General features: G+C 39.1%; 2 protein-coding genes, 1 long non-coding RNA gene and 1 pseudogene across 4 annotated transcripts; 1 reads left to right on the top strand and 3 right to left on the bottom strand.

The window, feature by feature from the left end:
• Positions 1-738: 738 nt before the first annotated feature.
• LOC147061483 (uncharacterized) lies at positions 739-1,704 on the bottom strand. Its single transcript, XM_085907746.1, has 3 exons — positions 1,478-1,704; positions 1,111-1,362; positions 739-953 (listed from the first exon to the last, which is right to left on the bottom strand). The coding sequence occupies exons 1-3, from the start codon at positions 1,626-1,628 to the stop codon at positions 739-741; spliced, it is 618 nt and encodes a 205-aa protein (XP_085763872.1). The 5' UTR covers positions 1,629-1,704.
• Positions 1,705-3,850: 2,146 nt separating this feature from the next.
• LOC147061482 (uncharacterized) lies at positions 3,851-5,378 on the bottom strand. The gene is made up of 2 exons (XR_015065686.1): positions 5,265-5,378; positions 3,851-4,913 (listed from the first exon to the last, which is right to left on the bottom strand). It is a non-coding gene; the product is annotated as an uncharacterized LOC147061482 (long non-coding RNA).
• Positions 5,379-7,324: 1,946 nt separating this feature from the next.
• LOC147061481 (L-rhamnose-binding lectin SML-like) lies at positions 7,325-9,648 on the bottom strand. Its single transcript, XM_085907465.1, has 9 exons — positions 9,527-9,648; positions 9,230-9,262; positions 9,066-9,134; positions 8,819-8,954; positions 8,318-8,427; positions 8,214-8,258; positions 7,972-8,104; positions 7,711-7,814; positions 7,325-7,472 (listed from the first exon to the last, which is right to left on the bottom strand). The coding sequence occupies exons 1-9, from the start codon at positions 9,624-9,626 to the stop codon at positions 7,441-7,443; spliced, it is 762 nt and encodes a 253-aa protein (XP_085763591.1). The 5' UTR covers positions 9,627-9,648; the 3' UTR covers positions 7,325-7,440.
• Positions 9,649-11,005: 1,357 nt separating this feature from the next.
• LOC147061480 (L-rhamnose-binding lectin SML-like) lies at positions 11,006-12,473 on the top strand (annotated as a pseudogene). Its single transcript, XR_015065652.1, has 6 exons — positions 11,006-11,130; positions 11,292-11,401; positions 11,464-11,506; positions 11,794-11,926; positions 11,995-12,098; positions 12,329-12,473. The product of XR_015065652.1 is annotated as an L-rhamnose-binding lectin SML-like (transcript).
• The last annotated feature ends 199 nt before the right edge of the window (positions 12,474-12,672 follow it).

Here is a 12,672-nt window from a genome sequence, read left to right as displayed (position 1 = left end):
TAACTATAGCGAATGATGAGAAACTGAACTCTTTGAATATGATGTGAGACATCTTTATTTGGGGCAAAATAACTGGTCTTGTCATTTAGTTTGGATCAGATACTACAAGTCCCAGAGTGCACCGCAACAGCTGCCGTCACTCAAGGAATTGTTCAGTATCCATTGGCTGAGCCAATAATGCTTTAACCTTTAATGTCCCATTAGAGTTTCATGGTACACCACCAGCCGGGTCACGCAAAGTATGAGCACTAAAATAATGATCATTGGATCTCAATTTATACATATTTATTTATTTAAGCAAAAGCGGCAAAGAAAATGGAAATTTACTCTGCCTCAGTAATGATCTCTCAGAGCACACCATTACGGAATGCTGGAAGAAAGTCAGATTACCTAGCAAAACCCCACACAAGCTGGATGAGAACATAAAAGGTGCACACAGTACGCTCAGAGCCCGGTCCACAACCCTCAGAACTGTTTCGGTTTTTTCCTAGAGAGTGCGTATTGGAGGCTTCTAGAATTTTGAGGGATTTAGACCCCCCCACACACACGGCCAAGATAGCTGCTGAAAACTGGTGGTCTGCTCCATCATTTAAAATGCCCATTAGGTTATTCAACTGATAGTTCAAGCCAAACACACACATAATTAATAGTTTATGAATATTCTAATTGCATAAGTCAAAACAGATAACAGCCATTAGGTTTTTTTGTTTTTTTTCTGCGGGGGGGGGGGGGGTGAAATCAGTAATGTGTCTGTCTCAAAAGCTGCATAAGGCATTTCATACGTTCGGAACGCCATCGAGGTGACTGATGCAGAGGAAGCTCAAAGAAAGAGAAAGTGAAGCTGCGAGAGAAGCTGAGGTTGGTAATGGGACGCATTGGAGGGAGACGTGTTGGACAAGGTGTCATTGATTGGGTCCACATCTCTTGTGTGATAAATTCTTTGCATCCATCATCTAAAGAGCAAAATAGAGCAATGTGAATAGGTTTACATACACAGGATAGTCAAGCTACTACCACAATACTACTGTATTTTAAATTGAGTAATTTCTTAAAGACAAAAAGAGGGCTACACATTAAAAAAAAAAGAATCCATCTTCCTCACAATCTTACCGCTCGAGCTGAAACTTAAAGTTAACTCTTCATTGTCATTGCCAAGATGAGGGGTCGATGGAGGCGGTTTTGGAGAAGGGGCCACATGAATAGACGAAAAAGAGGAGTCGGAGAGAAGGAGGGCTCGCCAGGGTGTCACTGTGGAATCAGAGAGGAGAGGAAGTTGTCCGTCGTGATCAGAAGGTCTCTCCTGATGGCTGCGCTTTCTGCGTTTCATACGCTGGGGAGTCCGTGACGGGAGATGAGGCTTGACTGTAAAACGTAAATAGAAATGAGTCTGAGTTAGGCAATTCCAAATGAAACTGAGAGAATTTCTCATGTACATTCCAGTGTAGCTTTAACAATTGGGAAAAAACATGTGGCTCACCAGTTTTATTTCCAGAAGAACCAATGAGAGGAAGTCGTTCACGTGGCATCGCCAAGATGGACTGCAACTGACAGAACATGAACAATCCAAGGTTGTATAGGTCAATGTTAAAATAATAATAATGAGAATAATAATGTACAAAAAAGGGCATAAAAGAAAGAATAAACACATGTTTGAAAGGGTCAAAATAGATTTAACATAAAAGCCATCTGTGAGAAAATTTGCTGATGGACTTTCCAGGTTCGGGGATCTGAACCCGACTCCCTTTCGATCGATCTGGGGCGACGGAGGCCATCGCCCCGCGCTTCTGAACGGCGCTCGCCCATCCCTTAGGACCGACTGACCCATGTTCAACTGCTGTTCACATGGAACCCTTCTCCACTTCGGCCTTCAAAGTTCTCGTTTTTTAACATAAAAAAACAACTAATTTTAACTAAAAAAAACATAACTTATCTTTTCTATTTATCTAATTTTCCACTTATTCTTTTTAACATAAAAAACACAACTTGTTTTTTCTATTGGAGAATAAAGCTGCCATTTGCAAAAGCATCCTTTTCCTTTGTGTGCAAAGAATGATACAGAACTGGAAAAGCTCCAATAAAAAGTGGGTTACCACAGCTTTAAACAGGGCTTTTGTTTCTTGTTTTCTTTGATGAATTTACTGTGACAGCTCTGAAGTCACATTAATAACTGCCATCAATTACACACCCATCGTGGAAACACAAGCCATGCAAAAGGCAGTGCAGACAAATTACTGAAAATATGACCACTGTAGAAGTACAGCTATTTACAGATACTCATTGGTACTTCAGGTTACTTACTTGAAAAGCTGTTGACTATTAGGTCAATTGGACCCTTTGAGTTACATCATCACAAGAGGGGACTTCAATTTGAAGAGACAAGAAATAACCGTGCCCAGTCAAGTGGCAAAGAGTTCAAGACACTTCAAGGAAAGCAAATGGTACAAATGAAATGTGCAGCAGTGGTTCTACCTTTGTTGTTTCTTAAATGGAACAAGTCAGTCTTCGAATGCAGCTCTCTTATTTGTGGATAGAGATGATTAAAAATGAATCTACAAAATGCAGTGATGCTCAGGGCAGCTTCTCATGTTTCCATAATCCCCCAGCTCGCCTCACCTTCACAGTGCCAGCACAAGAGGAATGCTTTCACTCACCTGTAGTTCCTTTCTTGTAAGCAATACAATAACACTTGCACTGACGCTGACCTCTTTCCTTCTGTCTCTCCTTGGTATCTTGAGGGTCATACCTGTTTTCACTTTCCTTCCCGCTCCTCCTCTTTTCTCTCTGCGATGACAAGTTGTGACATGGGCGCTAGACCAAGGGCAACATGAGACGAAGTTAATACATTTAAATATTAATGCTGCATTCAGCTAAACAAAAACAAAAAATGGACTATCACCCTCCATTTGCTCTAACGCACATGCAAACACATACATTCACATCACAAAACTTTGGAGGTATAAGGATTTGGGGTAAATATTCAGGATGAACCTGAAATGCACTAGAACCATTTGCTGAATTTAATTTGACCGTCTCGACACTTGTGAACTCATGTCCAGTTGTTCAATGGTTCAATACCTTTTGCACAACTTGATCGGTTGGTTTTATTTCCATTGCCGTCGCGCCTTTCTGTGACTCTTCCATCCAATCTCTTTGATGATAGTTTATGACAGTCTAAGCCCGGTATGGGCAAATGTCAGCCACATGCAGGTCCCTGGATTCATTTTTTTACCCATCCCATATAATAGGTGTGTGCTCAAAAAATCAATACGGCAATATATCATTGCAGGCCTCTTCACAATGTCGTATGGATACTGAGGCGTCAGAAATGAAATTGCTCATTCATTCATAAAGTGTCCCAGCACATCTCTCAAACCTTGCAGACAGATTTTGACCAGGCACGGCCTAAGATGGACGGATTACTAACAGTAAAAAACATGCCATGCAGCAGAATAAAAATGTATTAAAGATATAAATGTGTTATGGAAAATATCAGGACACATAATGTCAGGAAAAACATAATGCTGTTTTAGCAATGCTACTCACTATAATGTAGGTATGCCAAGGAGGTTAGGAAATTGCAGAAAAATTGAAATATACTTTTTATGTTTGTCTCAAATCAGTATGTAACACCAAATGTCCTTTTATTACACTCTGAAATATGTGTGTTTATGTGTGTGTGTCCTTTGTGTTTACCTCACCACCAAAGAAGGGATGCTGAACTTTGCAGCACTTGCTGTAAACTGCACCACAGTAAACTGAACTACAGTACTGAGTACACAATTATCATCAGGTCTTGAACCATTCAAGTACATTCTTTGCAGCTGCCTCATAAATGATGACTAAAGAAACGTAATAAATTAGCTTTATTTTTTAAAGTGTGTAATCATAACATACAATCAATGCTTTTAATGATTGCGGCATGTGCAGTCAAAAACAACCACTTCTTGGTGGCCTTATGTTAATTTTCCATGTAAAGCTACTGTGCACTCTTGTCCTTCTCGCTTCTCCTCCTTTCATGTAGCTGTACATCTTTATAAGTGTCTTTGTTTTGAATTTGCAGAAGCTGGAAGCCTTGACCACAGACCAATACCCATCCCGTAATTTCTGTCCCTTCACTTTTGTCACAAGATCTCAGAGCAATTCCTGTGATTGTCTCATCTCCATGTTGGTTGTTAGTATGTATTTTCTTGCCAAACTCAGTTTCTGCATCCATCTTCATAATTGAGTCGTCTATCTTAACCCATGACCCAACAGCTTCCTGGTCCTTATGACTTAGCCCCTCTGCATTCCCTTTTGTTCGTTCTAACTGCGTCTGACCTTCTGTCCTTCCACAAACCTCATCAGCCTCAGATTCGGCCTTCCTCTTTCCATTTTCCGCCGCCACCATCACCTGGTCCTCCCACACCGCAAGTCCTGCAGCATCAGCAACATGGGAGCACAGCACCATTTTGTGGTTGATGGAAGTACTGCAGAGCTCCCACAGGCAGACTCTCTGATCGCAAGAGGTGCTGACTATCAGGCCTGGTCTAAGGAGCTTAAGGGCAGTTAGAGGGGCTGCATGGGCCAAAGGGATACTCAATTGGGAGAGAAGATGTAGATCAAGATGGGTTTGTGGCTGGTCCTGTGTAAAGCCCACAGGCGTGCCATGATTGTCCAGGTAGTCCACTCTAATGGTGGACATCATCAGCATCCCGTCATCCCCGCCGCTCGCAATGGATAACAGGTAGCCGCCATCTTGGTGCCCTTGTGTCTGGACCCAAACAGCTAGTGAGTTGACGCCACTCTGGTGGGCGGTTAAGGTGAGGCAGGGGATTAACGCAGTTGGAGCGCCACTCAGCGAGCTGTGGAATTCTTGGGTCATAGCCCACACTGCAATCTTGCCATCAGTCGCAGCACTGAATAGCAATATGTACCTACGGAAAATTACAAACATTTGTCACAAGTGTATGTAATGAATAAAAGTACCTATTTCATTAATGCTCAGACCAATACACTATGTGGTTTGTGCGTGTGCGTGTGTGTGTAACCTCTTAAAACATCAAAAAAATAGCAATTTTATTTAAAAAATAAGGACATTTCTAAGTGACCCCAAAGTTCTGAACTATAGTGTATATTTAGGGATGTGAAACACGTGAAAATTGTGGATGTAGGTTAAGGTCAATAGTTTTGATACAAATCTCTCCTCATAATATTTACATTTTTTACTGCATGAGTTATATTCATCTAAAAACAGTCAGGTGTGAAAGACAGAAACAATGTGCTACCTGTTGCCTTTTCCATCCTGTAGGCTGCAGGTAGCGACGCTGAGCACACACCGCTGGTGGTAAAACGTCTCCCACACCAGATCAATTTGGTGTTTCACGTCACTGACGGAGAACAATCTAAAAAAACAGAGAATGGCAATGAGGAACTGACATTCATTCAAAACTAAACAGCATATCCCAACCAGGGTGTCTACTTTTATGCAGCTATCAGAATGTTTTATTTTTTCCTATCGATCGAGTTGTATACAGTAGGTTACAGGTCACAATCATTTCAACAAGAGATAGGCTTGTAATATCCACTAAGTATATTTTGATATTTTTTATGCTTCAATTTATGGTCTTTCACAGCTCACATTTCTTACAAAATCCGAAGCAACTTTCAGTTTGTTTTTTGTTTTTTTAATAAAGGCAATACATGCTTCCCACCTTGTTGCAGATACCTGGACCTTCTGCAAGGAAAAGCACTTTATCACTGTATTGTGGATGCAGAGGGCCACGTGATCTCATTTCCACCTATCACAAACAGTGAGAAAACCAAGGTGTGTTGTGATGTGATGTGTGTGATTCATATAAACTATAATTTGGGGAGGATTTATGACAAGACTTCAAAAAGCATACTCTCTCTTGGCCATTTGAGAAAAGCTAAAGTCCATTATGGTTTACACGATGTGTATGCCACTTGTCCTCAACAGATCAAAAAGACAACCAAAGAGTTGTTTTTGGAAGTGACGAGTGCAAACAGCCTGCAGACTTGCAAAGATGTTATGGACACTCTGATTGCAGTAAGCCCCTTTTGCTCAAATTACACAAATATAAAGCATCCAAAGTTTTAAGAACGTTAAACCTTGAAATAAGTCAGAACGGTGCAAAGCAAAAGGATAACTTCTGTTTGCTTGCAGAAAATGGCAGAGTTGAACAAGTTCTCGGTCAAGCATCACGAGGAAGCAGGCTCTGATGAAGAGGACGCCCTATCAGCCCAGCCAACTAGCACAGACGGCTGCAGTGATTTGACCATCCAACAGGTCCGAACTGTCGACCAGGACGGGAACCTAAAGGTGGTCTACCCGTCTAAGACAGACCTCTCCGGAGACATCCCCAACTTGACAGTCATTTGGTAGTACAGCAATCTTGGGTTTCCACAAGGGCTGAGTTCTAAGAATGCAGCGGATATTGGGCAAATTTAATAGTTTTTTTTTCTAGTTTGAGCCTGAAAGCACCCTCACACCTCATTCTAAATTCAAATACATTTACTGTAATGCATTTTATGTGGCAATCATTTAAATTGTTTGAACTGATGTTTTCATTTGAACTGCATAATGAACTAGTTAGTGCAATTGTGGATGACTGTCATACAGTGACTGGTTTGATCTAGCATTTCTGCATTCTTGCCAAGATAACTACCACTTTGCTGCAATGTTTACAGGTTTGAGTTCATTAAACAAAATGTTGAGTTATGTAATGATTGACACAAATAGCAATTTCTAAAGCTGCCAAGTGAGTCATGACAGTAGAAGTAGTAATCTTTTCATTATTACAATGTATAATTAACATTTTGGAACCTTTCATGACCCATGTTCAGGCAACGCTTTAAAATTAAAATGCCATTCCACTTTACCATTTCAGGAGGGGAAATCTCAATGGAACAATGTTGAAATAGTTCTGCAGATGTGTCTTTTCACCTGACTTTAACTTGGGCCAACAGTTAACTGGTGTACATTTACAGATCCAAAATTCACCTGCTTACAAAAGTGATTGCAACTAAGTGGCAGACACTCAGGATCAGTTCATTAAATCGCTTAGTTGATCCTTACAATTGTCACGAACAGTTTCAAGCACATCATTTTTGGAAAATTGCCATGATGTGAAAGTGACCCATTTAGAATACTATGAGTTAAAGATAAAAAAAAATTAAACATGTCAGCTCCAACACCATGCAATACAAAACTCAGGAAGAGCAGAGTAAATGTGAAAGTGATTGTTTTAAGGGTGCAAACTGCATAAGTAGTAATGATTTGGTAACATTTCACAAGCCTTGAATTCAAGTCTCTTTATTAAAGGGGAAAGGGGGTGTGGATCCAATTCAAACAATTTGACTGCCACTGACCGAAACAGCATGACTTAAAGTATAGAACCAGCCAGTGGACAGTTGCACAATGCAGGTGCCTTATCCACAAATTTAGTATCCTTTTTTTAAATCACTACCTGGAGCTGTAGGGAAAAAAAAAAAAAAAAAAAAAAAAAAAAGTTTAACATGTTTAGACAGTACCATGATTAAATAAATTTAAAAATCTTACTCTAATAAAATTGCAAAATGTACAAGCTATGCATACAAAACAATGATTTTTTACAATGAAACAAATTTGTTAATGTCACCAAAAAGGACTCATTTTCAAAGCCTTTTCTGTGAAGAGAAAGCCACTTTCTATATGAACAACCAACTACTTACAGTGACATGTATAAGAAACTTCCAAGTACTTGTAGGTGCCAACACAAGGGTCTCCAAACAAATGATTGGTGGCTGCTATCCTACAGCTGTGTTTTCCATTGCACCTGAGGGGAAAAAAAAAAAAAAAAAAAAAAAAAAAAAAGTTAAATTTTGTATAGTCACCAATCAATCACTGCACGTAGACACAAATTGCAGGTATCCGGAACAAGGTGATAATTGTGACAAAAACAGGCTACCATTACCTGACGTGCGTTACCATACCTTGAGGAGACAATGTCCGTTGGGCGCAGACAGTTTGTATTTTCAATCTCTTTTAGCTGCCTTTTGTTTGCGCACGTCACTCTGTCACGACGTCCGTAGTCAGCACCGTAGACGAAAATAACACTTTGTGGATCTGACGTCAAATTTGAAATATGATTCAGCCAAATACTCAGTGTTCATAATAGGAATTCAGTTTTTTTTATATATATATATATATAAAAAAAAAAAAAATCATGTCTCACCACAATACAAATACGCCTCTGACTGTTCACACGCCACACTAGTAACTGTAGAGAAAATTAAAATTAAGGTATTGACTACACACTATGGCACACCGGTGACTTACATGCATACAAGCAGGTGAAGTTTGTTTGCAAATATTTGAAGGTGCCAGGACATGGATCAGGGTTGCGCAAGTCATTGATGCCAACTTCGCACACCATCTTTCCATTGCATCTGGAAACAAATAGCATAACTCAATAGTGGCCCTTTAAAAAGTTACAAGCATAATCCACATTTTACACTTTTCATATGCCATTACCATATGGGTGATGCCAGACAGCCGCTACTCTATAATATGTAGATGTGAAATCATGTTTTGAATTTAAAATGCATTGGTACATTGATTCAATTTATGTTAGTCATGATTTTAGTAGACAATTCTCTAAGAAATGTTTCTCAGTTTTACAAACTAAAAACAGTTCCTCCATTTTCTGCTGTAACATCCACATTAAAATGCAATGCAATGCAGACATCTGGAATTGTCAAGGCAATTTAGGGTAGCAGCGTGATTTTTTTTATGTGATTCTGTATAAACATTCAACGATCATCAAAGCCCAATGAATACCTTGTCTTAATTTTGTCGAAAGTGCCTTGCTGAGCACACTGTACATTTGCTAGCTCTTGATGAGATTTGCCCTCGTGGCAGATCAGTGAACTTGAGCGACCATACAAAGCCTGCTGCACGTTTATCACGCCATGATCTGGGAGGGAGAGACAGCAATCAACATGGCGCTGGGGTGACCATCTTTAAACTGGAGATTGGAACTGGAAAAAAGCCCAAACTTAAATAAACTCTTAAGACCATGTTTTACCACAGTGCAGGCGATGGATGTTTAAACCATACAAATCACAGGTAGTCACTTGCTCTCCAGCATAAACAACTGCAGAAATCAATGTGAATGAATCAACAGATTGTTTGAGAATAATGGAAATGAGAGGCTACATGTGTATGCTGGGCATTAAATCTGATAGTTACCTGGTGTGAGAAGCAAAGCCATTGCTGACAGCACTGCAAAATAAAAATATGATTTACAGACTGGCCAAAGATATTTCTGATGAGATTGTTTCTAATCCAGTTTAACAAAAGGTTGTACGAAATTGTGTTTATCATTCAATTGTAAATTTATCAAACAGCTGGATTATTTATGATAATTCTTTCGCTCAACACTTGTGAAGAGAACATTACACTGCTACAAATGATCAAATTTAGACTCAGTCTCCTTGAAATTAACAATTGACCTGTAACAGATATGCCTTTAAAGTGGGTACTCACACAATGCAGCACTAAATCTCAGCGAAGAGGCCATTCTTTGGCACGATGCAGTCTGTAAGACAAACGATAATGATGATGATGATGATGAAAAGAGGATCATGTGTTTTTATAACAAATGCCAGGCTTACAGCCAATCTGGTAATCAATAGCCCTACCCCCTCAACGTTTCAGTCCTGTTGGAATGTTTTGAACAAAAAGTCTGTTCCTAAAATAATGGCCTGACAAAAAATGCTGGCCATCTTCTATGGAGGACTATAACTGCCAAAATCAAAAATAAATAAAAGTGAAATTGAGAATGAATATAAAAGATGTGTAATTGAAAAAATATAAGAATACATATATTGATATCTAATTCTATGTATATATTTATTTTAATATTTATTCCCACATCTATTTTGCTATTTTATTCTCTATTTTTTTTTATATATTGTAGTAAACACTTTTGTTAACCTTTCAAAAAAAAATTTGAATGTATTTTCTAATTCCGTTTTTAATGGGTGTTTTTCACTTTCATTTATTTCTTTTTCTTTTGACAGGTTTTGTCCTGCACACAGAAGGATTTATTTTATTTTATTTTTCAAATGAGGGGTTGTCGAGTTGATCGATTCGCCCATTGAACGTGTGGCTGTTGATTAGCAGATTGACTGGAAGCCGTGCAGCCACTATCTATTGGAATGAGCCTCACCTCACCATGTACAAGTGTTACAGACAGGGCCATGTGGAAAATGGCATGGGGCTCCTTTAGACTTACTGCAGCAGTTTGTGAGTAAAAATAATAATTATTGCATGTTCCAAATTGCATGGTTCTTTCAGGAATGCAAAGGGAGAAAGGAAAACTAAATATAATTACAAATCAACATCAGCAAAGGTTTATTATTTTTATAGTCATAGATGTAAATTATAATATTGTTGTATGAGCAGGGTTGAGCTTTTCTCAAGATGCTTTCAGTCATATACATGTCTGTCTGTTGGTTAATCAGCCAACCCTTTCCATAGAAAAATCAGTGAAATAACTTTCTGTCCAAAATAAAATGTCCACAGTCATAGTTTGTCAAGCTAAACTGATATTTGTTTTTCAGTGCTGACAGCGACATGTCTGCTCCTCATAGCAGGTGTCTGTCTAAATGTAGTATGATTCCTGTTTCTGAAACTTGTTAAAACTGATTTTTATTAACTTTTTTTTTTCCCTTCTCTTTTGCAGTTGTTGATTCTGCAGACAAAATTACCACATGCGATTACGGCGATTTGCAAGTCCATCTTGTAAGTCCGCCTATACTGTGGTAAGACTTCAATCTGTGTCTTTAAATGTCATGTTCTTAATAGAGTTGATTGGCTTAGCAGAAGTAGAGCTATTCACTCATTAAAGATTTGTTCTGAACTTTATCCTGATAAAAATATATTCATTAGAAGCTGATCACTGACTGCAACCAGACTACGTTCCATGTTAATTGTGCACTTGTGTAACAGATCGTGGAGTAATCATTCGTGCAGCAAGCTTTGTATGGTCGCTCAAACTCACTGGTCTGTGCCGACGACAAACCTCAAAAGCATCTGGCAAACACTCACTGTACTCAGCCAAACCCTGCTAACAGGCTCAAGAAAAGGTATGCTTTGGGCATGAGTCGTTGGAAACGTAATAGGTGCTTGCATAAATGTGGAAATCTCACCCACCACCTATTTGTAACTGAGGTGAGATTGGTGGCTCCCCTGTCTGTAATTATTACTTTAAAAATGACTGTTTTTGTCTTATGCCAATTGTCTACAGTTTTAATGGAAAGAAATTGTGTGAATTGAGCTTGGAGGATTTCCGAAAACCTGACCCCTGTGCTGACACCTTCAAATATTTGGAGACCAACTTTACGTGCTTGCCAGCAAGTAGGTCATGTGCTGAAAAGAATCTGTACGATTCTGTTCTAATTTATAATTCACTCCAACAGTTACTGTGGTGACGTGAGGGATCAGTGGCACACCTGCATTGTGGTAAGATCTGTCCCCCATTTCTGACTTTTGTGAATGGTGCAGCATTTGTTGTGATGGCCTTTGTTGGTCCCATCACCCTTGCCAGGCATGTTTACGCACCATCTTCTGGTAAAGACCCCTCCCCCTCTTAATTCTGAAATTAACTAATTTGAAAAACTACAGTATTAAATGGGATTTTGGACTCATTAAATCAAGAATCCATTATTTTTATGCACATGCAATAGATGTACTGATGTTTTTACACTGCAGTTCCATCACCAACCTTCTTTGTCTCATCCTGATGCCAGATTTAGGACGCGTTATTTACGTCCATGGCGCAGACTACGGACGCCGTGACCGGACCACATGTTCATACAGAATGGCAGCTCGTGAGCTAGAAAATGTTGACTGCACGCGCCCAACTGACCATGTTACCAAAATGTGCAATAGCACAGGATGCATATTTTGTTTCCTTTGGAAAGGCAATAATCCCTTTTCCTCATTCATAGGTGTAATGGAAACTATGGCTGTGCAATCACTGCCAGCAATGTTGTTTTTGGAGACCCATGCACAACCATTTACAAGTACTTGGAGATTTCGTACACATGTCAATGTAAGTATTTGGTAGCCTATTTAGTACCTCAAGGTGATCTTCCCATTGTCAATTAATACTTGAATTTTTGTTTTAAGATTGGTAAACTGCAGTCTTCATTGTTGAACTAGTTTACTACCATGTTAGAGTGTGTAAACACTTCTTTTTTTTTCCTTAGAGCATGAACACTCCCAAATGTTAACATGCCTTAGCTTGACTTAATTGACTTTTTTTTTCTTTTTTTTTTGCAGATCCTATCACTCCTCCCCATTAGCTGGAGTGCTGCCATTTGTGTTTGTGTCAGTTTTAAAACTGTCTCATTGCAATTTGCTGCTGACTGAACAACTTTGTATACTTGTATTTGAAAGAAAATAAAACTGTTTTCTCAAAGATCTAGATTGAAGTTTTGTGATTTGTTGCAGTAGCATTTGCCAAGGTTCAAACATGCACAAGTTCATAATACAGTGGTACCTCTACAAACTTGATTGGTTCTGTGATCAGGTTTGAAAGTGAATGTTTTAGAAGCACTTTCCCGTAGTGGTCAATGTGTGCTGGATTATTCCAAAAGTAACACTGTGCCCAATTTTTGCATGTG

The sequence above is a fragment of the Syngnathus leptorhynchus genome, chromosome 1 (genome assembly GCF_054491065.1).
Source record: "Syngnathus leptorhynchus isolate UIUO chromosome 1, UIUO_Slep, whole genome shotgun sequence".
Taxonomy (NCBI): domain Eukaryota; kingdom Metazoa; phylum Chordata; class Actinopteri; order Syngnathiformes; family Syngnathidae; genus Syngnathus; species Syngnathus leptorhynchus.
Note: the sequence above shows the minus strand (reverse complement) of the source record. Positions and strands in the feature narration are given on the sequence as shown.